This window comes from Musca autumnalis, unplaced genomic scaffold (genome assembly GCF_047663935.1).
Source record: "Musca autumnalis isolate F117 unplaced genomic scaffold, ASM4766393v1 scaffold_1, whole genome shotgun sequence".
Taxonomy (NCBI): domain Eukaryota; kingdom Metazoa; phylum Arthropoda; class Insecta; order Diptera; family Muscidae; genus Musca; species Musca autumnalis.
Window position 1 is genome coordinate 197,053,231 of NW_027411644.1, and position 22,727 is coordinate 197,075,957.

Below are 22,727 nucleotides of genomic sequence, written 5' to 3' on the forward strand. Positions count from 1 at the left end.
AAATTTCATGTCATATGACATTTACATATAGTGTAAACTACCCCTAAGCGGTAACATCCCAAGTAAAGGCGTTCCATTCTGGCAAAGTTTCGACCTGGGTATATCAATGTTCTCAATTCCTATAGAGAATGTATTGGACCAGGTACATTAAACAGGTGCCCTTCCTGCTTTCAGAGCCCACACGATACTTCGTATTGCTTTAGAAATATTTTAAAGAATTTCTAACAAAAAATAAAACATTTTTCTTCGCATTGCATTTTTAATTACGCTGTTTTGAAAATGAGTTCAGTAGTGCGATTCTCTAACTCATTTTTGAGTTACCGACAAATGTCGGTAAAATTAAAATTCGTCTAATTTCGGTAATTAACGATATCGATAGCAACAGTGTTGTCAACGATTATTTGAACTTTTCTTTCATAATTTTGCGTTTTAATGTTACCGATTTTTGTCGGTAACTCAAAACATGAGTTAGAGAATCGCACTACAGATACTGAGACCCATTTATCACTTTATTGAAATTGTTATGTTTTTATTTATTTAAATCTATAAAGAAATTTCACAATTTATTTAAAATACTGAATACAACATTTAAAAGGAAAATACTATATCTTAAATTCGATTACAATAAAATATATTTCTCATAATGGGTTACGCGTTTGGCCAATGCCTCATGACCCAACGATAGGCAAACAGGATTCTTTTTGAAAACACCTTGGGCCTGGAGGACAGCATGGGGAGCACAACGCCAAGGATCCTTTGTGTCGATTTGCCATTTCAAAAGACGTTGTTTTAAATCCTTCAAAATCTCCTTATATTTGGGCTTTTCAGCCAGATTATAACGCTCCAAAGAATCAGCCTTAATGTCATACAATTCCCATTCGGGTCGTTGATAGTAACTCAAAAGATTTTTATACCACGGCAACTGTTGATGATGCATTGTGGCGTTGAGTATTTGCTGGAAGGTGGGTGAGGTATAGAAATCTTGATCAATGGGGAAATAGGACCAATAATTGAGGTTATGTATTAATTTATAACGCCTGGTGCGTATCATGCGCATGGGATAGTCCATAGTTATTTCGTGGTAATTTTGTGAACCAAAAACACTGTCATTTTCGTTGGTGGGGGGTTCCGCCTTCAGCAGAGGTAAAAGCGATTTGGTATACCCAAAGGAGGTATCACTGGAATTATCTGTAGGAATTTTGAAAACATCCAAAATTGTGGGGAAAATATCCTGCAATGAAGTCATGGCTGCGGTGGTTTCCAAACGACGATCATTGGGATTGGGTGAACTCAAGATAAATGGTGACCGTATGCCATGTTCATAGAGATTTGTACGTCCCAAGGGAAAGGGAGGTCCATTATCCGAGGTAAAAATAACCAAAGTCTCATCTGCAAATCCTTTATCCTCCAGTTCCTTTAACATTACCCCCACACCTTGATCCAATCGCGACATGGTCATATATTGGGCAGCCAATTCCTGACGCACCACATCGGTATCGGGCAAATAGGCTGGCACCTGTAAGTTGCGCCAATCATAGTAAATTGGTTTCCAATCGGGTATGGAACCCATACCCTCTTCCCCGGAACCCCAACGTTCGCAAAACTCTCCATATTGAGGCGTTATGTGGCCACAACGATGTGGATCATGAAAAGCAACCATCAAAAAGAATGGCTTCTCCTGCTTCTTGGCATTCTCCAAAAATTCCCTGGCATAGAGTTTCATTCGTGTGATGTTTCTACCAATCTGATTGATACTGTTCTGCTCCTCCGTTTGTTCAAAATCAAATTTGAAATCTCCGCTGGCTCCAACATGTTTCTTGCCAATTATACCGCTTAGTATGCCCGCCTTGGACTTCTCTCTCAGAATATTTGGCAATGATGGTGTTCCCGGCAAAACATTGAAATTGTGTTCAGCCTGATGCAGGCCATACATTCCGCTGGCATGACTGGCTTTCCCCGTCAAAATTTGTGCCCTACTTGGGGAACAGCTACTGACCGAGGTAAAGGCATTGTTGAAGAGTAAACCTTTGCGTGCCAATTTATCCAAATTTGGGGTTTGGCAATATTTGTTCAGGTAAGCTCCCATCTCAAAGCCAGCATCATCGGCCAACAGCAGTAACACATTTTTAATTTCTCCCGCTGTGGCAAAGCTAATCAAAACGCCGAACAATAGAAACTTCCATAGGGTCGACATGGTGAATGTTTCCTTTCTTTTTTTCTTTTCCACTTTTTTTCTCCTAGCCCTGATAAAAATAATATCTTTTTAGTATTTGATTTCTTTTTTATAAATCCACAACCATACCTTTAGTTAATGCGCTTTCCAATCATGCTCCTCCACGACCAAACCAAGACTAAATTGTAAATCAACTCTTTCTCTGGACTTGTTAGAGATTTTTGTTTCTGTTTTATTTCTTCAAAACTGCCTTTCATTCTTTCACTTCTGGCTATGAACGAACCGAACAAACCCTCCCCTGCAGTTTGATGCCACAATGCGCCTTAATGTTGTTTGTGATTTCATTGTTGTTGTAGTTGTTGCTCTTGTATCTTTTAATCTTTTTTCCAACGTTTCTTTCTGTACTGCCTTTGAAATTGTGTTTTGTTCGTTGACTTGTTCGTTCTCTCGCCATGTATCCAAGCTTAGAACACATCAAGAAGATTTGTTTTTGTTGTCAAATTCAATCCATTCTCGGTACTTTAATCCAGTTTTATTTATTTCATTGTTTCTAATGTGTCTGGCATGTGCAACCAGGGGCACCAAAGAAGGTAATATTTATTAGACAGAGAAGGCATTTATAAAAGATAGAAGACCGATAAAAGGTCTGCTATCCATAGAAGGCTGTTTGGAAGTCTTATATCCATTGAAAACCGATAGTAAGTCTTCTATCCATAGAGGACAGATATGTGGTATTCGATCCATAGAAGACCAATAGGAGGTCTTCTATCAATAGAAGACAGATTGGAGACTTTCTATTCATACGCAGACGGTCTTCTATTCAGAAAATGCATAAATGGTCATCTATCCATGGAAGACCGATAGAAGGTCTGCTATACTTAGAAAACCGATACGTGGTCTTCTATAAAAGACCAGTAGGAGGTCGTCTACCCATAGAAGACCAATAGGAGGTCTTCCATCCAAAGAAGACCGATAGGAGGTCTCCCATCCATAGAAGACCGATAGAAAGGAAGTCTTCTATCCATGGAAGACCAATAGGAGGTCTTCTACCCATACAAGACCAAATGGAGATCTTCTATCCATAGAAGATCAGTATGAGGTCTCCTAATCATAGAAGACCAAAAGAGGTCTTCTAACCATAAAAGAGTCTTCTAACCATAGAACATAGATAGGAGATCTCCTATCCATACTAGACTGATAGATGATCTTCCAACCATAGAACACCGTTAGGACGTCTTCCATCCATAGAAGGTCGATAGGTGGTCTACCGTCTACAGAAGACCGATAGGATGTCTTCTTGGAGGATAGTAGGTATTCTAATACCGATAAGAGGTATTCTGTCCATAGAAGACCAAAAGAGGTCTTCTAACCATAAAAGAGTCTTCTAACCATAGAACATAGATAGGAGATCTCCTATCCATACTAGACTGATAGATGATCTTCCAACCATAGAACACCGTTAGGAGGTCTTCCATCCATAGAAGGTCGATAGGTGGTCTACCGTCTACAGAAGACCGATAGGATGTCTTCTTGGAGGATAGTAGGTATTCTAATACCGATAAGAGGTATTCTGTCCATAGAAGACCGATAGAAGTCCATCCATCCACTGAATACGGATAGAAGGTCTTCTGTCCAAAGAAGTACGATAGAAACTCTTCTATCTAGAGAAGACAGATAGGAGTTATTCTATCCATAGAAGACCGATAGGCGGCCTTCATAGAAGGAGATATTTTATCCAGTACCTAGTATCCAATACCAAGTACCTATAAGTGGTCTTCTATCCGTAGAAGACCTTCAAGTGGTTTTCTATCCATAGATAACCTATAGGTGGTCTTCTATCCAGGTAGGAAGTTTTCTATTCATAGGAGGCCAATATAACTTCTTCTATCCACAGAAGACAGATAGGTGGTCTTCTTATATGCGCAGAAGACCAATAGAATGTCTTTTATCTATAAAAGACAAATCTGAGGTCTTCTATCCATAAAATAACAAGTCGCAATTTTTTACCTATTGACAGAATATGCATCATTGTATTTGAGGTCTTCAACCGGACAAGTCCACAGTTTTGTGTCAAGGATAACGCCTCAGTATGATCTGATAGCGGTATTTCTTGACCTCGGACAATTGGGTATTGCATATTTGGCCACCTTGTGTGGTTCGAGTATCCAGTAATTTCAGGGCTCCGTTCATGATGTCACTCAGCACGGACGGAAACAAACCGGAGACGAGTATTATCACATCGTCCGCATAAGCAAACATCTTAATCACCATGTGGTCAAGTTTGCTTAGGATTTGCTTAGAGATATATAGTAGAATTGCACGATTTACGTGATTTCCTTGCAATTTCCCAGTATGGCATTAATGACTCTACTCTGCAATATGGTGGTTATCCAGCTACTGATGAATTGTTTCAGAGCCAAACTCACTACTTTCAAAAGCAGCGCTAAGCGTTTGTCATGAAAGCACAACTAAATGGGTATTTACCCATTGTTGTTGTAAAAATTGCATTTAAAAGAAGAAAAGTTCGATGACAGAAAATCCGCTCCACAGCCGATATGTCTGAAGAGTCTCCGCCAAAGGCGAAACATGCATCTCACATAGTGGTGGTTGAGTGGGTTCCCATCTTCGGCTTTCATTTTTCACTTGCAAAAATAAACGATCATTTAGCTCGATTACAACGAGAAATTAACGTTGTTGAAGGCGCCTTCTATATCGTCCATTGGAACAACCTAGTTCATTTTCGCAAGACATTTTAGCAGCTTAGTGCCGGCACATTATCTAGGGAATCCTTTTGATTACCACCGTGCACATCGCTAAGAGTCGAAATGGGGTACAGGAGAATCCTCGTTTGAAAAAACGTGTTCCATAACAAGTTCAGGCAATTTCTTGTTTACTTTCCCCATTCCAACCAGTGGTGATAGGGGACAGCTTGCCCTTCTTGTCGTTAGCTATGGCAACAATCAGGCTGTCCATATAACTTCATTGAAGGGTCATATTGTTGCAAATGAGACTGGGATGTTGCCTTTTAGCTTCCTTCGCTTTGTGTCCTCAATTCGGGAACGTTCTTGCTCGGAAGAAAATGGGCGATATTTGATTTTAGGGATTCTGGCTTTCTTATAATCCTCAAAATTTTTTGTATATTTGTACTTGTGCGCCTCATTCCGTTCGTGCACTATACCATTAACAGCATTCATGGCTATCTTGCCGAGAATTAACATATTTTAGGTCATATACATAGGCCGACTTTTCTTTTTTGGTTGGTGAAGTGAGATAGAGCTGTTTCCATTGCTGTTTACACTTAGTTGTCTTGCTACTGCAAGCGAGGAATTTTGTTGTGGGGTTTGTTGTTCCCACGAGTGTTCCGTAGGGGGATGGAGCATCGTACGCAGTGACGGCTTGTGCAGATTAGGCTAATTATAAGTACACCGAACCGTTTCTTGGTGTCCAGGGGGATGTCAGACTTCTTTAGACACTTATGTGGCATTCAGATTCTCGGCATAACTCATTCGCCACCTTGATCTTAAAAGCAAATAAATATGCCGCTCGCTACAAGACCCTCCCTCTTTCTCAACCGGGCTTCTTTGTTATATTTTGGATTTACCGAAAAGATTTAGAGCGTTCCGCTTAACTTAAAGTTAAAAGTGATGATTGAATTTCAAGGAGGAGCTTCTTGGCGTTAACATTCAATGCAAAAATTATATTTTGAATGCCTCCATATTGGTTTATTTTGCGTTTTCAAATCCGTCAGATAGTAAAAGAACACATATAATAATGGCCCATAGTCTTACAATAACTACACTTACCGATTTAATTTTTTTATGTTTTTGCCACCTTTATCAAATTATAGTTTTGAGTCTTCTGTTGAGATAGGTTATGTGCCTAACAAAACTGAATAGTGGAATTTTTTACTTTTAACTGATAAAACATATCAGTCGACTGAAAAATTATACATATGTACATGTTAGCAAATGTACTGAACTTATACGTGTGGCAACATAATTCCTACGAAATATTGCATAATTTCTGAGGAACAGTCAAAATTTATATCATTCCTGGAAATAATATTTTCCTAATAACTGAACTACGATTATTATTTCATGTGTAGTGTTATTGAATGTATCAACAACTAAAAGAATCAATGCACATGGAACGTGGCAGGTAGCGCGAAATGAAGATTACGCATATATATTTCAAAATATAAAAAGCGATTGAAATTTGATTATTTTCCTCTTGAAATTGCCAAGATAACAAATTAAACACTTGTATTATGTTTCATCCACAGTTTATACAGTTGGCCATTCAGCCCAAACTAGTTAGCCCTGACTATTTAGTTTGCTGTCAAATACATTATTGTGACATAAAATACAAAGGAAATCAAATCACAATAAGGACCAATATATTATGTTTGTTGTCAAAAGTTGTTAACAGAACTCTGAATGGCCAACTGTATAAACTGTGGTTTCATCGTAACCTGGGGAACTAGTTGAACTAGTTGAACTTTGACAAAATATTTGCAATATTATTTAAGTACATACATATCGCTCATTTACTCAAAGAGTGGCACATCTCAAAAAATACAATTGCGAGAAAAACGCGTTTTAAGTTGGCGATTGAAATTTGACTTCCCCACTAAAAAAGATTACTACACAAAAACTATAATAATTACTTGGACCATAATTAGCGAGATATTAGTGCTAAATTTCTGTGCAAGATCAAGCATGATTTGAAGTGTTTTAGTGGTACATAAACTCAAAACATTTTTTTGTTGAATTATGCCAAATCCGTAGTAAATGAGCTGTATCTCGTTGAGTTTTAGAGATATCAACATGAAAATTTGACACAAGATACAATAGAAGTCCATGAAAAAATAAATTGGAAAAAAGAAATTGGTAACTCAGAAAAAGCATTTTTTGAGTTATGTCACTCGTTGAGTAAATGAGCGATATGTACATTTCATTGTGAAAGTAAACCTCCCATCTGGAGGAAGCGAAACCTACTTTTCGTGTATATATATACACCTACGCATGTATATATGTATGTATGTAGGAATAGTTCCAATTACGCATTTGAAAAGCCAGTGTGCTCTTTATTCGGGATTACTCCGACATATTTAACATTATTTGAAACACTGATTGACCTACACAGTCTTACATAAGTATACGTACGCCCCATAAATCTCGGGTTTTAGAAAAAGTAATGATATTTATGAAATTCAAAGTACACAGGTTTATTTCGTCTCACTAATAAACAATATTTAATACAACAAAAGTATATTCCATAATATAAATAACGGTAAATTTTACAAAAACCAAAAAATGACACTTACAAAAGTATACATACGCCCCAAGGAAATATGAGTATTATCGTATAATTTATGGAATTAGCAGCAAAATTTATACATTTTATTGTTTTGACGAATGTGTCTGGGTGTCCGAGATATATTTTAGAGAAAAAAATAATAATTTTTGGGTGTTAAATGCCGTTATTTAATGCCAAACTTCTTGTATAGCTCGTTAAAGCGGACCCTTGCCGATTTCTTTCCGTTTTAGGTATTTGAGTATACAAAAGCCATAATATTAGTGTCAGATTATAGATTTTGATATCCTAGAAAGCTTTTTAGTTGACCTTGTGCATAACACACCTTCCTGGGTGTCGATATATTCACATTTTTCCTGGGATATCTCAGGAAATTGATAGATTCCTCGGAATTCTTGGCGCAAATTCCATACAGAAGACCTTGAATTGTGTTTTAATATGGTGTTATATAATCCTTGGACACCAATAGAATCAGAAATGTACAATTATCCGATACTTTTTGACCTTATATTGACGGTAATGATCATAATATGAAAACTACGCTGTTCACAGTGTAAATTTCATGCTTTTTGGTAGTGATTATATTTTGATGCTCTGGGACCAGGTTTTTAACAGAATATTTCAAATTTCTGATTCAATTGGTGTCCAAGGATTATATAACACCATATTAAAACACAATTCAAGGTCTTCTGTATGTAATTTGAGCCAAGAATTCCGAGGAATCTATTAACTTCCTGAGATATCCCAGGAAAAATGTGAATTTATCGACACCCAGGAAGGTGTGTTATGCACAAGGTCAACTAAAAAGCTTTCTAGGATATCAAAATCTATAATCTGACACTAATATTGTGGCTTTTGTATACTCAAATACCTAAAACGGAAAGAAATCGGCAAGGGTCCGCTTTAACGAGCTATACAAGAAGTTTGGCGTTAAATAACGGCATTTAACACCCAAAAATTATTTTTTTTCTCTAAAATATATCTCGGACACCCAGACACATTCGCCAAAACAATAAAATGTATAAATTTTGCTGCTAATTCCATAAATTTTACGAAAATACTCATATTTCCTTGGGGCGAATGTCAATTATTCAGTGTCAAGTGCAAGAAATTTTGACGGATCAGATTTTAATAAAATTGTTGCTAAAAACCTGTAGGCCTATTCTGTAACTTTTATCGATTGAAAAGTTGTTAAAATTTCTTTTGTTTTTGTAACAACTACAAAACAAACAAATGAAATTGTTGTAAAATAAACATTGAGTAAAGTTGTTAAAAAGTTACTGAATAGGTACCCTGCGCCCCTATTCAGTAACTTTTTAACAACTTTACTCATTATTTATTTTACAACAATTTCATTTGTTTGTTTTGTAGTTGTTACAAAAACAAAGGAAATTTTAACAACTTTTCAATCGATAAAAGTTACAGAATAGGCCTACTGATCTCATATTTGTTTAATTGTTAAATAAATTCGTAATAAAACGAAACAAAGTTTATTTTTCATTGATAGGGGAGGGTTTAAGTTAAATTAAAATAAAATGTTTGGGGCCTGAAGTTACATAGTTATAAAGCAATAAATCTTTAAAAATTATTATTTTTTGTATGTTTTTAGTGCAATATACTTTTGTTGGATGGAGCGTAACTACGAAGGTCCACCGAGGTTCGGTCCAGTTATTTCTTTAATAATTAAATTGGACTCCCTAGATTCCGAATAACCGAAATTTAGCTGCAAATCTTGCTGATAAATGGTCTTGAAAAATAGCTTAAATCCTCAAAATACCCAAAATCTGTCGGTACGGTTATATGGGGACTATATCAAAATGTAGACCTATGTTCGCAATTTTTGGTGGAGAATTTTTGTGTCCACTGGGAACTCCAAATACCAAATTACACCTAATTTGGTCGGAAAATGTAGCTTTAAATCCCCAAATAACTGAAAGTCGGAAGGTACCTTAAAAGGGGCCTATACCCAAACGTGGACCTATGTCCACAGTTTTTGGTGGAAAGGTTTAGTGATCACTAGGAACCCTAAGTACCAAATTGCAACTAATTTGAAAGGAAAATGTGGCTTAAATCCTCAAAATATCGAATATCAGGAGGTACCGTTATATGGGGGCTATATCAAAATATTTGCCTATGTTGTTCATATTTAGCCCATAATTACCCACAGACACAGATTGAGATTGTGCAAAATTTCAGAAAGATATCTTTAGTCATTTCCAAGTTATTAATTTCGCGCCGCTAGATCAGTGGTTTCGACCACTGTGCGACGGTGAGATCTCTGGAGAGAAAAGAGAGAATAAGTTTTTGTGGTATATAATGGAGCTTCTCGGTACACTTACTAATGTAAAACAATTGATAATGACTTAGTCCAGAGACCAAGTTCTTTGCGGTTCAAGGTTACTGGATTAAGCCAATATTTACATATGAATATTTCCTTTATTGATTACCTCCATCAGGTCCAAAGTTGCAGTTTCATGTTTCATGGAGGTTTATTTGGATGACCTCAATCATAGGTCATCCAATAGGTCAGCGACTCTTGGAAGTCGTTCATGGTTGCTACTCCCTCATGTGTGTCGCTAGGGGGTTTAACTTCCTGGCTGTTTAGTTTGGCATCCTCCTCATCACCGACTCTTGCCCTTCCATATTTAAAGTGTCTTTTTCAGACTGGCTAGTGAAAGATCGTCTCGTCCAACCACAAGGGAAATGTCATCCTCTTTCTTCTCTCTGTAGAATACTTCCCACCTCTTCACTTCCAAAGTCTCATTTCTTTCTCAAAGTTATCGAACATGTATTTTATTTCGATTTTTTGTCAGGTAGAGGATTTCGTCCTTCCTCAGCAGCTTCAATTTTCCACCCTCCCAAGGAGTTCCTACTTTTTCTGAAGTATCGCCATCTTACTCGATTAGTTGCCGTTGCTTTTATATCTTTCCATGTACGCTTATTTTGCCTTTCGTTATTGTTCGTCACCAAGTGTTTCTTGGTAGACGTCGATTTTGTGATCCTTGGCGATTCCATTCAGCGCCATTCTGGTTTTGTTATGAACATTCTGCTTAAGATGTGGTCAATCCATCTCCATTTCTTACGCTTAATGTACTTTTGTATGGGTTTCTGGTTCATTAGGTTCCACTTTTGGTGTTGTATTTTACTGTATGTTACTTTTGGTTTTGGGTCAGAATATCCTGAGGTATTTGTTTATGAAGGTATTGGACACAGCCGTATAGAAAAAACGAGTTTAAGTTTGGATTTCCAGGATATGTGTGAGCATTTCCATACACCTTACAGTCGTCTGAATGCTGCTCTCTCCTTCTTTGTTTACCCTATTGATTACGACCGTTTCCAAGCATTTGCTTTACTGCTATCTCGCCGAGAGCAGCAGAATTCAATTTGCCAGCTTCCCAAGCACTTGCTATACTGCTAACTATCTCGCCGAGAGCAGCAGAATTCAATTTGCAAGCTTCCCAAAGAGTTCGTAGACTGTTAACTATCTCCCCGAGAGCTGCAGGATTCGCTAGTGGGCCCAATTGGTGCATTAGAAGGTTTCCCTTTGAGTTCACTGCCGATTATTTTTATTTGTTCACGCTCTAGAAGGATGTGGTCCAATAATTTGTCGTTTACCTTTATCTCGATGGCTTCCGGGTGATTTTGGGTTTTACTCTACTATGAAAGTCGATCTAGAGACGCATAATTTCATGCAATTTTTTCAATGAAATCACTTTAGTGTGGACCGGGACTTATACAGTTGGACACTAATCCCACTTGATTGTTATGTTTGTTGTCAAAAACATTATTGTGATTTAAAATACAAAGAAACTCAAACCACAATAATATAAAATCTATTATGTTTGTTGTCAAAAGTTGTTAACAGAATTCTGAATGGCCGACCTTCTATAGCAAACCCGATCGTTAGTATTGTTAATGTTACGAAGTTTTTCGGCAAATCACACACACGCGACCCTAACGCAAACTAAGAGAGCAAATGTTTTGATTTTTTTACTTCAGTCTTGTACTGAATTTCATGCAAGCAGGTTGATGCCAATTTATTTCTTTTTTTTTTTTGGGTACACTGAAAAGATTTTGCAGTTGTACAGCAAATATGTGGAGCGAAGAATTTGAAAATGATTTTTTGTTTTGTATTAATATTTTTAATGACGCAGAATGCCTCGTCTGCAATGCAACAATAAAAAATGTATATCCATCTTACCTTAGGCGTCATTATAATAGGCACACAAAATATCATTTAATGACGCAAAATGAGCGAAAAAATAATATGCCAGCTTAAAGATAATTTAACAAATAAAAATAATAGGTGTCTTAATATTATAAAAGACAAAGGCAATTATGATAATGCCACAATCAAGGCCTCATATAAGATTGCTTTGGAATTGGCCAAGAAATGTAGACCTTTTGAAGAAGGGGGGTTCTTTAAAGAAGTTTTTATGTCAGTATTACCATTTTTGAAGATACTGGTAGAAAAAAGGAAGACATTTTCAAAGAGATGCCTTTACCTCGGTCCACAATAGTCCGCCGCAACGAGTCAATAAGGAAATTCATAGAAAAAATTTTTATGCTTTGAAAGTCTTAAAAAATCAGTTTTATATACAATTTGTTTTTTCTCTCAAAAAAATTAACATATGAAGAAAAATACTCTTCAAATTATGAAGTTATTTATATTATTTTTAATTTAAGTCATACAAAGCGAACGCGCCAACAATATATTTTTTCATTTCACACTCAATATGAAAATCATCACCCTGTTCTGTCAGTGTAATTTTACTCACAAATAAACAATTTAAGCGCTCCTCCTCATAAACGCATGCGAATACACAGCTGATTATAAAACTTGGAATCTTCGCCTACCAAGCGACGAACATAACAATCAGCTGTCTGTTGTAAACAATTTAAACTCTTGCATCATCCAATTTAAGTATTGACCCCCTCACAGCAGCGAATGCAACAAAAACAATCTCACAAAAAAAATATCTGGTACACACCCGGCAACAGTAGCTGCGTGAAGACGAAACATATTCAGCACACGATGCCCGCCCTCGTTGAAGTACAACCAGTCTGATTGTTGTTATGCGTAGTTCGTACAAAAGCAGCAAACTTTGTTTTCTATTACAAAAAAAAAAAAAAAAAACAACGTGAATATGTGGTGCTTGTCTATTTTATTGGGGCCAGATAGACCACAAAAGTAGATATAACATGCATAACTACATATGTATGATATGTATGTAGCTGTGCATATGTATGTTTGTGGATTTGCAAGAAAATTTGGCGTGTGTTCATATCTTCAAATAAATCTTCGGACGGACCCCCAGTGAGTGATTCATTTTCGGTGATAATCAGCTGGTGCTTATCACCTTTCAAAATTGTGCGCCACGCTTTATATTTAACCTCACAAATCAATTTGAAAAACACGATGATTTAGCACAAAATTAACACTTTTACAACAACACATGTAGGTATTCGTAATTTAAACACTGGGGTGTAATGGAAAATAACTTAAAATCAAAAATTGATTGCTAGTTTCCACCATCAATCATGGTCTAAGGAGCATTTTTATGTTGGCAATACTTTTTACGAAGGTTTTGAATATGCAGAACGGTAAATTGAACTGTTTTAGTAAATAAATACAAATTGCTACAAGTCAACCTAATATTAAATGTGTCAGAAACCGATAAATCCATATCTACGGTACATTAATGTTCAGAAATGTGGAATCAAGTTCAAGAGTACTTTGACAACAACAATCAATATTGATTTTGGCCAACATTTTTACAAATACAAACGAAGGAGCTATTATAGCTAGAGAGCAATGTTCGCATAATGCGCAGCTTCTACTCTTTCCACGCTTTCTCTTCGGGTTGTTTTGTTTATTCACTTCCAACTACCCAGTGGTAAAAACCAGTATCTATGTATTTTGAAAGTACATATTTCACAACTGTCCTGCGGTAGTAAGATGGACTTCGCGGTCGCCAAATTCAATATCACATTCAAGTATTGGTCTGTTCGATAACCCAAACGTTTGTACAAACTTTTACAAAATGCTGTTCGATAACAAACTTGTTCAGTAAAAGAGAAATGAGAAGTAGTTGCGAGTATTTGCAATAACTTACAAGAACTTTTTACTTGCGAAGTTATCGAACAGACCTTATGTATGTATGTATGTATAAGGTCTGCTCGATAACTTCAGCAAAAACTTTGCATCCAAAAATATAATTCAATCACAAGTGCCCCTCTACTGCATCTTTTTAATTTATTGTTACAAGAAGACGCTCGGATAGGATGCCCGGATTTGAACTTACGTGCATTGATCTGAACTATTAGTTCTCGTATAGGCTGTTTCAATAGGCTTAGACCGCAAAACAAAGTCATTTTAAGAGACTTGCATCCATGATTTAGCATTGAATTTATTAAAGATGAACTTTCAAAGCAAGGGCATGAAGTAACTAATATATGGAATATAAAAAGTCGTTTCACGAAGAACCCACTTCATCTTTTCGAAATATAAGCTTGTTGTCGTATATAATAAAATTTTAACTCCCACACCAGGGACGTAGTCAGTGGCCCAGTAGACAAAATTTTAACGTTTGCATGTAAAATATACAAAAAAAAAATAATTTTTTCAATATCTACCTGATGATCCTTTTGTATCCTTCCTGATCCTTTACTGGTGTCGATCACAGCTGGTAGTGCCTTTTGACTGCATTGGCGTAACAAAACGGCGACTTGGCCATTTTTCTCTTCTGGAAGATCCTGAACTTATCTTTTGAATCCCCGGTCGTTCTTCGTGTTCGAGTTCATTTTGTCGGCATCTGTCGATAGATACTTTGATTTGACGTGGCTTGCTGGGGACACTTGAATGTGCGAAGCTTTATTTCTTCTCACTCGGTTTAGGTACCCTGTTCCTCAGGAGATCTTGTTCTTTTCGCCGCTTCCATGGTAGAACAAGAAAAGGTAGCAGCAATACCCAGCTGACTGAACTGGGCTGTAATGCTAGTGTCAAATTCCATACGACATTTTATATATTTATTTCTACGTTGGATGTATATTAGGGATATATATATATTTTTTGAAGAACAAATTTATTCATCAGAAAAAAACACTATTTCCCATAAAGACTCCTTCATATCATTGACATATAACCTCCTCCAGGTCCGAACGACATGCCGCTTACTAAAACACTGCTTTTAGAGGCGGTACAATATTTGTTAATTATGTGTGGTATTTTGTTAAACTTTAAAAGAATAAAGCCCTAATAAACATGTGCTTTTCTGTTTTCAAAAGCAAACGATTGAGCTTCTCTTTTTTCAATGAATTACCAGCGACCCCAAACATGTTTGCAAGAATTCTACTTTCTGCGATAAATTATGCATTTAGTGGAATGATATGGAAACATTCAAATTGAAAATCTAACGAGTTTTCATTCATGTTTTTCAAAATATTCAATCTAATGTGAAAAATTATTAGTTTTTTAAATTCCAATAATTTATAGAAATTTCCTTATTTTGTTTACATGTACTTTGACACTAACGTTTACAAACAAAAACAAATTTCTATATGGTTGTTGTTGAGTTGTATTTGTTGTAGTATTTACTTTACCTGGTTTGTTCTACCATGCGCCGCTTCCGAGGAAGTGAAGGAAACATTGATCTAATTTAATTCATTTTTGAACTTCCGTCGTTGAGCCTCTGAAGGCCTGCGTACATAAGCTTCCTTGCCTGCTTACCTTGCTTACTTCTGATAAAAGAATAAAAAAGAAAAGGGCAACCCAGTTCGAAATTCCCTCGGCCTTCTTTATTCTTTTATTTTTATTATGTCAAAAATGAAGCAGGAAAGCAAGGCAATAAGGCAGAGCAGCTTATGTACGCAGGCCTTGACTGCTGCACTATTTTTGTTGTATGTTTTGCGATACTCTCACTTAAAGGCCTGGGTACATAAGCTGCCTCGCCTGGTTGCCTTGCTTGCCTGCTTCATTTCTGACATAATAAAAATAAAAGAACAACGAAAGTCGAGCGAATTTCGTACTAGGTTGCCTGTTTCTTTTTATTCTTTTATCAGAAGCAAGCAGACGAGGTAGCTTATGTACCCAGGCCTTATTTATTCTTTTATTTTTATTATGTCAGAAATGCAGCAGGAAAGCAAGGCAAGCAGGCGAGGCAGCTTATGTAGGCCTTAAAGGCCTGCGTACATAAGCTGCTTTGCCTGATTGCCTTGCTTTGCTGCTTCAATAAAAAAATAAAAGAACAAAGAAGGCCGACCCAATTTCCAACTGATGGCAACCCAGTTCGAAATTTCGTCTTTATTCTATTATTTTTATTACGTCAGAAATGAAGCAGGTAAGCAAGGCAATCAGGCAAAGCAGCTTATGTACGCAGGCCTTTAAGGCCTGAGTACATAAGCTGCCTTGCCTGCTTACCTTGCTTACTTCTGATAAAAGAATAAAAAAGAAAAGGGCAACCCAGTTCGAAATTTCCTAGACCTTCTTTATTCTTTTATTTTTATTATGTCAAAAATGAAGCAGGAAAGCAAGGCAATCAGGCAGAGCAGCCTATGTACGCAGGCCTTTACTTCTTCTACCAACTTGTGTTAATTTTGCTATACCTGTCGGAGTCAGGGTCACTCCACTCTCTGTTGGTTGGGTCAAGTTAAATCTAGCCCTTAAGGCCTACGTACATACATAAGCTGCCTCGCCTGGTTGCCTTGCTTGCTTCTGATAAAAGAATAAAAAAGAAAAGGGCAACCCAGTTCGAAATTTGCTCTTTGCTTTATTATGTCAAAAATGAATCAGGAAAGCAAGCCAACCGGGAAAAGCAGCTTATGTACCCAGGCCTTTATCTTCCTTGTCTCCTCCTCACTTTTTCCTAACACATACATACATACTACATTTGTCGTTTGTCTTCCAGCTGTCCATCATTTTTCACAGACAGTCGGGTTAGCAAATTTTTGACATTTTTGTACAAATAAGTGAAATCCATGGCACAATTACCCAGGTAGTGGTATCGTAAATTTTTGAATATGTTATGTCAAAACTTTCTTTATGTTGTTGGGGAAATTACAACAAAAATATTTTATTATAAAGGGATTTGACTTTTCATATTCGATCAGCTGGTGTGATACCACTACCTGGTAGTTCTGCCATGGTGAAATCATAAATGAAATGTGTTGAAAATAAAATAACATGAACAATAACAGAATATGTGAACGGAAAACAAAAACAAATCGATCGTTTTAATTCATAATTTTACAACTGTTTTTGCAGCCACGTCACACAGGCAAGTTTTGGGTTTTTGACAACCAATAAATGAACTTAACTGACCTGTCATGTGTAAACGCAGCGTCACCATCTTCCATATTTGTATTTTGTTTTAGGGGAACACCCCCGTAGTCTGTTTTTTGTCCGAGGTAAACTAAGTCCATATTTACATTAGGCAATTTTCCTTGCGGCAATTGTCAGTTTGAAGGAGAGGTGAAGCATATGGTAACCCTTTGCCTCTCAGTACCCTCTCTCACCGACAAACTGACAATTGCCGCAAGGAAAATGGCCTAATGTAAATATGGACTTAAGCTTGACAAACACCGTCGGGTTCTCAACTTTAAATACAGTGAGCGTCAACATAAAGTTTACACCTCTCAACATTTTTTATTGCATTATTACACCGACATATAGATATTATACGTTTAAAACATAATGGTATGTTCTAGTACTGCAAGAATCTACTAATTTTTACTATTTTTCTTTTTTTCAGATAACATAATGGAAAAATTGTTATCGCAGTAAAAAATAGTAAATTTTTCAGGTTATGGAACAGAGCTTTAGGCCATGTTTATATTATGGCCTTTTGCAGGGTTAACCTTCTTTATGAGGATTTATTTGAAATATAAGCAATGGAATTGACATTTGAAGCCCAGTGGGTTTGTAAATAAGTGTAATTTTTTTAAGTATTTAGTGGTGAATTAAGATCCAGAAAATATTAGGCCCTTCCAACGTTTCATTAGGGAATAAATTAAGATTACCAAAATAACCCAAAATTTGACGCGTCAAAATAACATTTACACTTTTGCCAAACGCAAGAATTTTTTTATTCCTTTAACGAAATGAAGGGATATTTTGGCTTTTGAATTTCTTTTTTATTTTATTCGAGCCCCCAAACAATACATCAACGAGTGTTTTGGTGTAATCCGGCAATATTTCCCCTATTGAACCCGTGGACCGCTTTCGTGTAATTTTGGCATAAAATAGGCCTCTATTTAACTTTCTGTCGATTTTTCTCGGCAAGTACTCAATGGATTTGAAGTCTAGAGACTTCAATGAGTGATCCGATATACATAGGAATCATACAGTGCTGCTCAAAACATTTGCAACTGGAATGACAAGTTCATATTTTATATAGTTCTGAGGTAGTTTGTGGATTTGAAATGCCAATATTTTTGTAGATTGATTGTTTATTGAATCCTTTTTAAAGATTTAAAAATTAATTTGCAAAAGTTTCACTTATTTTACAAAAAATATACAAAACAAAGCTCGAACTCACTTTTGGTCTTGCTCAAAACATTTGCAACTGAGAAAATTTGATTCAAAGTTTGAAGAAATTATTTTTGTTTTGATAATATTTTGTGAATAAAACATTTTATTTATTATCTGGAGACATCGTTAAGGAAACCAGTTAACTAAATAAGTTAATATATCCTTTGGAATCCTGTGATCTAAGGATAATTGTTAAATACCAAGGTTTTATTCGATATTTAATAGTCTAGAGTCCAGATTGGAGCCCCGGAACCTCCTATATGAATTTAGATTACTATAGCTGATTGAGTTCGATAAGAACTTAAGTATATTTTCAAAAAAATTACTAATTTTACGTGGTTATATATACGTTTAGATGCGGTATTATGCCAAAACATTCTGTTATACGACAGTTCTGGCGTGTACATTGTGAGATTTTGACATGCTACCTGTCAGATTAGTTTTTGGATCTGATAAATATCTCGACCTCATGTATCCTGTAATATTTCTGTCCATAAAAATACCTCCTGGGCAATATAAAACACCTTCTACAATTTCGGTCAACTTTTTCGTATAAGGGGACAAATTTTATTATCTTTCGTTCTGGTGATCAATCAAATTTTTCAAGTAATATAACTCAAATATTGATTTATATCGAGGAGAAGTACTAGGTTTCACTACTCCAAAAACATTACACACACATTTTTTGTATAATTTCTATGAAAAATTCCACTTTACCTGGAAATTACTGTTTTCCCAAAATTTGCCTATTTTGGTATACCGGTGTCCTTGGAATGTATCGGAGGTGTTTGCATAGATTTATCAGTGCCAAGTCTTTTTTAACATCTGTTGATGACCTCTGAGAGATCTGCTTAATAATTCGTATGATTATTTGATCATCCCCTGCAGTAGATGTTGTTGTCCTTGCATCTCCTTCCCATCTTATGGCGATTTTAGTTCTTTTTACGCGGTATCCAGCTCTGTTTTACATATTGTGATGTTCCTATGTTTATTTTTGGGCATCGTTGGATCCACAATTTTCAAAAATTACCATTTTAGCAAAGCGTTGATATAAATTTCTGGTCATAATTAAGTTTTTCTTAAAAAATTAGACATGTCTTGTTTTCGGCATACTTGTCTATCAAAAGTAAACATGTGTGGGATAAAATGTACTCCTCATAAAAGCTTTTCGTCCCCTTCTTCCGACTAAACACAATTTGATGCCAATCAATACAAAAAACTCGTCAAAAATGAACTAATAGATATTCGTACCACGGAGTTGCAAATGTTTTGAGCAGGCTAAAGCATGTGTTCCTCCGATATTTCACACATTTTTTAAACATAAGTGTTCATAACTGAATATTCCTTTTTAAATCTTGAAAATATGGTCAACAAAAAATCAAATAACAAAAACAAACATATTTCAAAACTCAAAATGTCCCTAAAAATGGACTGTATGTGATATAGGCGTCTGAGTTGCAAATGTTTTGAGCAGCACTGTATATAGCAAAATGTTATTCATAAATATGGGCGAACGGTTCAGATCCCTGGCCACATGTTACGTAAATTTTGGTATTAGCCCCTTTCCTCTACACTATGGTCTTTCATATAGTGTTAATATGAGTGGAAGATATTGTTTCATATCCCTGAACCCATAAAAGACATTTATCCGCACACCGCTACTGCCATGAACCCCCCGAACATACAGGAGGCTTGAAAATATTTGATATCGACAAGATATTAAAGACCCTAGTCTAGAGGAATGGGGCTAATACCAAAGGTTCCAGTTTTTTTTTTTTTTTTGAGTTTTTTTCATGTTTCCGTTCCCGTCCTTTTTGAATAAAGTTGTATGTGTATCTCATATTTCACAGTTCGCTCTTTAACTACTACCATTAAAAAACTACGGAAAACGCATATTAGGTCTGTTCGAAAACTTCCCAAGTAAAAAGTATTTGCAGGTACTTTCAAAGTAAAAAGTATTTGCAAGTACTTGCAACTACTTCTCATTTCTATTTTACTGAACAAGTTTGTTATCGAATAGCACTTTGTAAAAGTTTGTACAAACTTTTCTGTTATCGATCGAACAGGCCTATTGTTTCCATCCGCAGATGCTATCTGTTTTTTCTCTACTGGGTACATAAAGCCTCATAATCAATCAACTATACTCTTTCTCTCTTCCTCTCACTGCTACATGGCAATCACGCTGGCAAATATACTCTCAAATATACTACGTCAACAAACAACAACAAAAATAATGCAAATAAGTTGCTAAAATAACAAAGATACGAAAATTAACACACCAACAAACAGACGGAAACTTTGTGTGCTTTGAATGAATGAATTAAGAAGAAAGAAACGAGCGAACGAATCCGAACCACCCGTTTTGTTTCTTCGTTGGCAAAATATTTCAACAAATTTGCTGTTTAATTCAACGCTCTGTCGCTCAGTTTATACGTAAACTTCCAATGATAACCACTCGTATACATCAAAATATTTCAGCTGTAATTTTTTGGTGAATCCACAAAAAAAAAAAGATAAAAGTGATAAGAAAACGCAGAGAAAGTGAATCAATGTTGTTTTGTGAAAATTAAAAAAAAATCTATTCAAATATAAAATTTTAAGCAATTTAAACAACCCTGAAACAAAGTGTTTTTGTCCGAAAATCCAACCCACTTACAAAAAAAGTTGTGTTTAGTGAGCGAAGCTGATGAAATTGAATCACTTGATGAAATTTCGTTTTTTGTTATAAATTCAAATATCCTAATGGCTTTCAGCGCCCGTGAAGAACCGTACAAAGATTTTCTGTTCGTTGAACGTTCCTAATTTTGTTTTTTAATCGGAAATTTTGTGAATAAAATATTCCAGAAGAATACATAAGTGAAGTGTGAATAATTAACAAAAAAAAATTAACAATTAACTTCCTCATAGATACTGCGAAAGACGCTTTCTCTTTGTACTCTTTTCTTGAAGCATACTTTAAGGCTTTCAATAATTAACAATAAAATCACGTGAAAATCAATTTTCATATAGACTGCAACCTTTTTAGCCGTCACACGTGCTAACTTGTGTTTTATTATGTTGGTTGACAGCACATCCGTATCAGCCACCGCAACATATCCTTCTACCTCAACAACAACCCCAGCAACATTGTTACAACAAGTTCGTCGTCATCAATTGTTGCCAAACATTTCATTTTCAATGTGTGGTGCTGCTATGCATCAACAGTCATTGCAACAACAAACTTTAATTAAAGCAAATCATTTGCATCACCAAAACGTTATTGTCGCGGTACGTTGGCACCTCCACCATTTGAACTGTACAAACATTTTTAATTTTAACAATAAATTTATGTATCGCGCTTCCCATCGTAATTCCAAAGCGGTTTTGTCTAAACAATTGTCGAAAAACATTATTTGTGTTAAACGTCTCGATCAAAGAAGAGTTATTGGCGGCTTTAAGGGTAGCGGTAAAGGTCGCCATCATCCACGTGTACCAATGAAATTGTATATGACGATGTCATCAATGTTCAACAACATGATGCTCGGTAAGTTGGAATTTTTCTTTTTTTTTTCTTTTATGAGAACTCCTAGTAGAAGACTTATTTTTCTTTTATAAGAATACTAGAGTTGGGCAATCTAGTTCCCGGAGCGGATTGATCCTTCTAGTTCCTTTTCCCAAAAGGAACTAGTTCCTTAATATAGTTCCAAATAGTTCCGAGACCGATACAGTTCAACGAATCTTTCTTTTTTCATCGTTCTTTTCGTTCCAACTAGCTCCGAGACCGAAATATTTCAACGAATCTTCCACTTTCGTCGTTCTTTTAATTTCCTTGTTCCAAATAGTTCCGAGACCGAAATGTTTTCATGGTTCGATGGATGAATGACATAAAAATAAATAAATTTGCAGCGAAAAAATAACAAAGACGAGTGATCGACGCAGGCTTTTAATTGAAGGAACGAGAAGAACGAAAGGAACTATATAAATGTATGAGCCGGATATAGTTCCAATAGTTCCTTGTCCGGAATAGTTCCTTGGAACTAGTTCGTTCCGGAACTACACAACTCTAAAGAATACCCATTGGTCTCTGAAAAGTCATATTCGTTTTTTTTTCGAAGAAGATCTATTAGTCTTCGTTAAGGTATTTTCTAAGAAAACATATGTATTTGAGAATACCCATTGGTCATCTATAAGAAGACCTATTGTTCTTCTATTAGTAGGCCTTTTGGTCTTTAATAAGAAGGCCATTTAGTCCTTTGTTCGTCTCTAAGAAGTACTTTGGTATTCTATATGATGAGCTTTAGGACTCCTATGAGAATACCCATTGGTCTTCTAAAAGAAGACCCTTTGATCTTCTCTAAGAAGACCTATCGGTCTCCTATGAGAATACACATTGGAGCTTTATAAGGAGACCCGTTGGTCTTCTCTGAGAAGACCGATCAATCGTCTCTGGAAATTGGCTTTCATGACAACAGTTCGTTGCATTCATTGCAACCACATTAATTTTAACTACTAGCCCCAACGTAACTCTCTAGACATTCGCTCTTGCAGGTCCCCACCTTTATCTGCCGGCTTCAACTTCCAGGCTGAACCATCTTCCGTTTGTTGCTTCTTAACTCTAGGAATTGCGTCATCCTTTTGTGGCGGCTTCACTTTTATTGCTTAAGGCACCTTTGTCTGTCGACTTAATCTTCTGGCTGAATCATCTTCATTTTGTTGCTTCTTGGCGGCTTC

The 22,727-nt window shown here is 36.1% G+C and overlaps 2 protein-coding genes across 2 annotated transcripts in view; one reads left to right on the plus strand and one right to left on the minus strand.

Moving 5' to 3' along the window:
• Positions 1-506: 506 nt before the first annotated feature.
• Sgsh (N-sulfoglucosamine sulfohydrolase) lies at positions 507-2,436 on the minus strand. The gene is made up of 2 exons (XM_073959698.1): positions 2,303-2,436; positions 507-2,243 (listed from the first exon to the last, which is right to left on the minus strand). Exon 2 carries the CDS (start codon positions 2,192-2,194, stop codon positions 620-622), a length of 1,575 nt encoding a protein of 524 aa, XP_073815799.1. The 5' UTR covers positions 2,195-2,243; positions 2,303-2,436; the 3' UTR covers positions 507-619.
• Positions 2,437-20,232: 17,796 nt separating this feature from the next.
• The window catches only part of Xrp1, a 72,311-nt gene continuing 69,816 nt past the window's right edge, over positions 20,233-22,727 (plus strand). The window contains exon 1 of the mRNA XM_073959707.1: positions 20,233-21,540. The gene's annotated coding sequence lies outside the window, so the exon portion shown is untranslated. The remainder of the gene's footprint in view (positions 21,541-22,727) is intronic.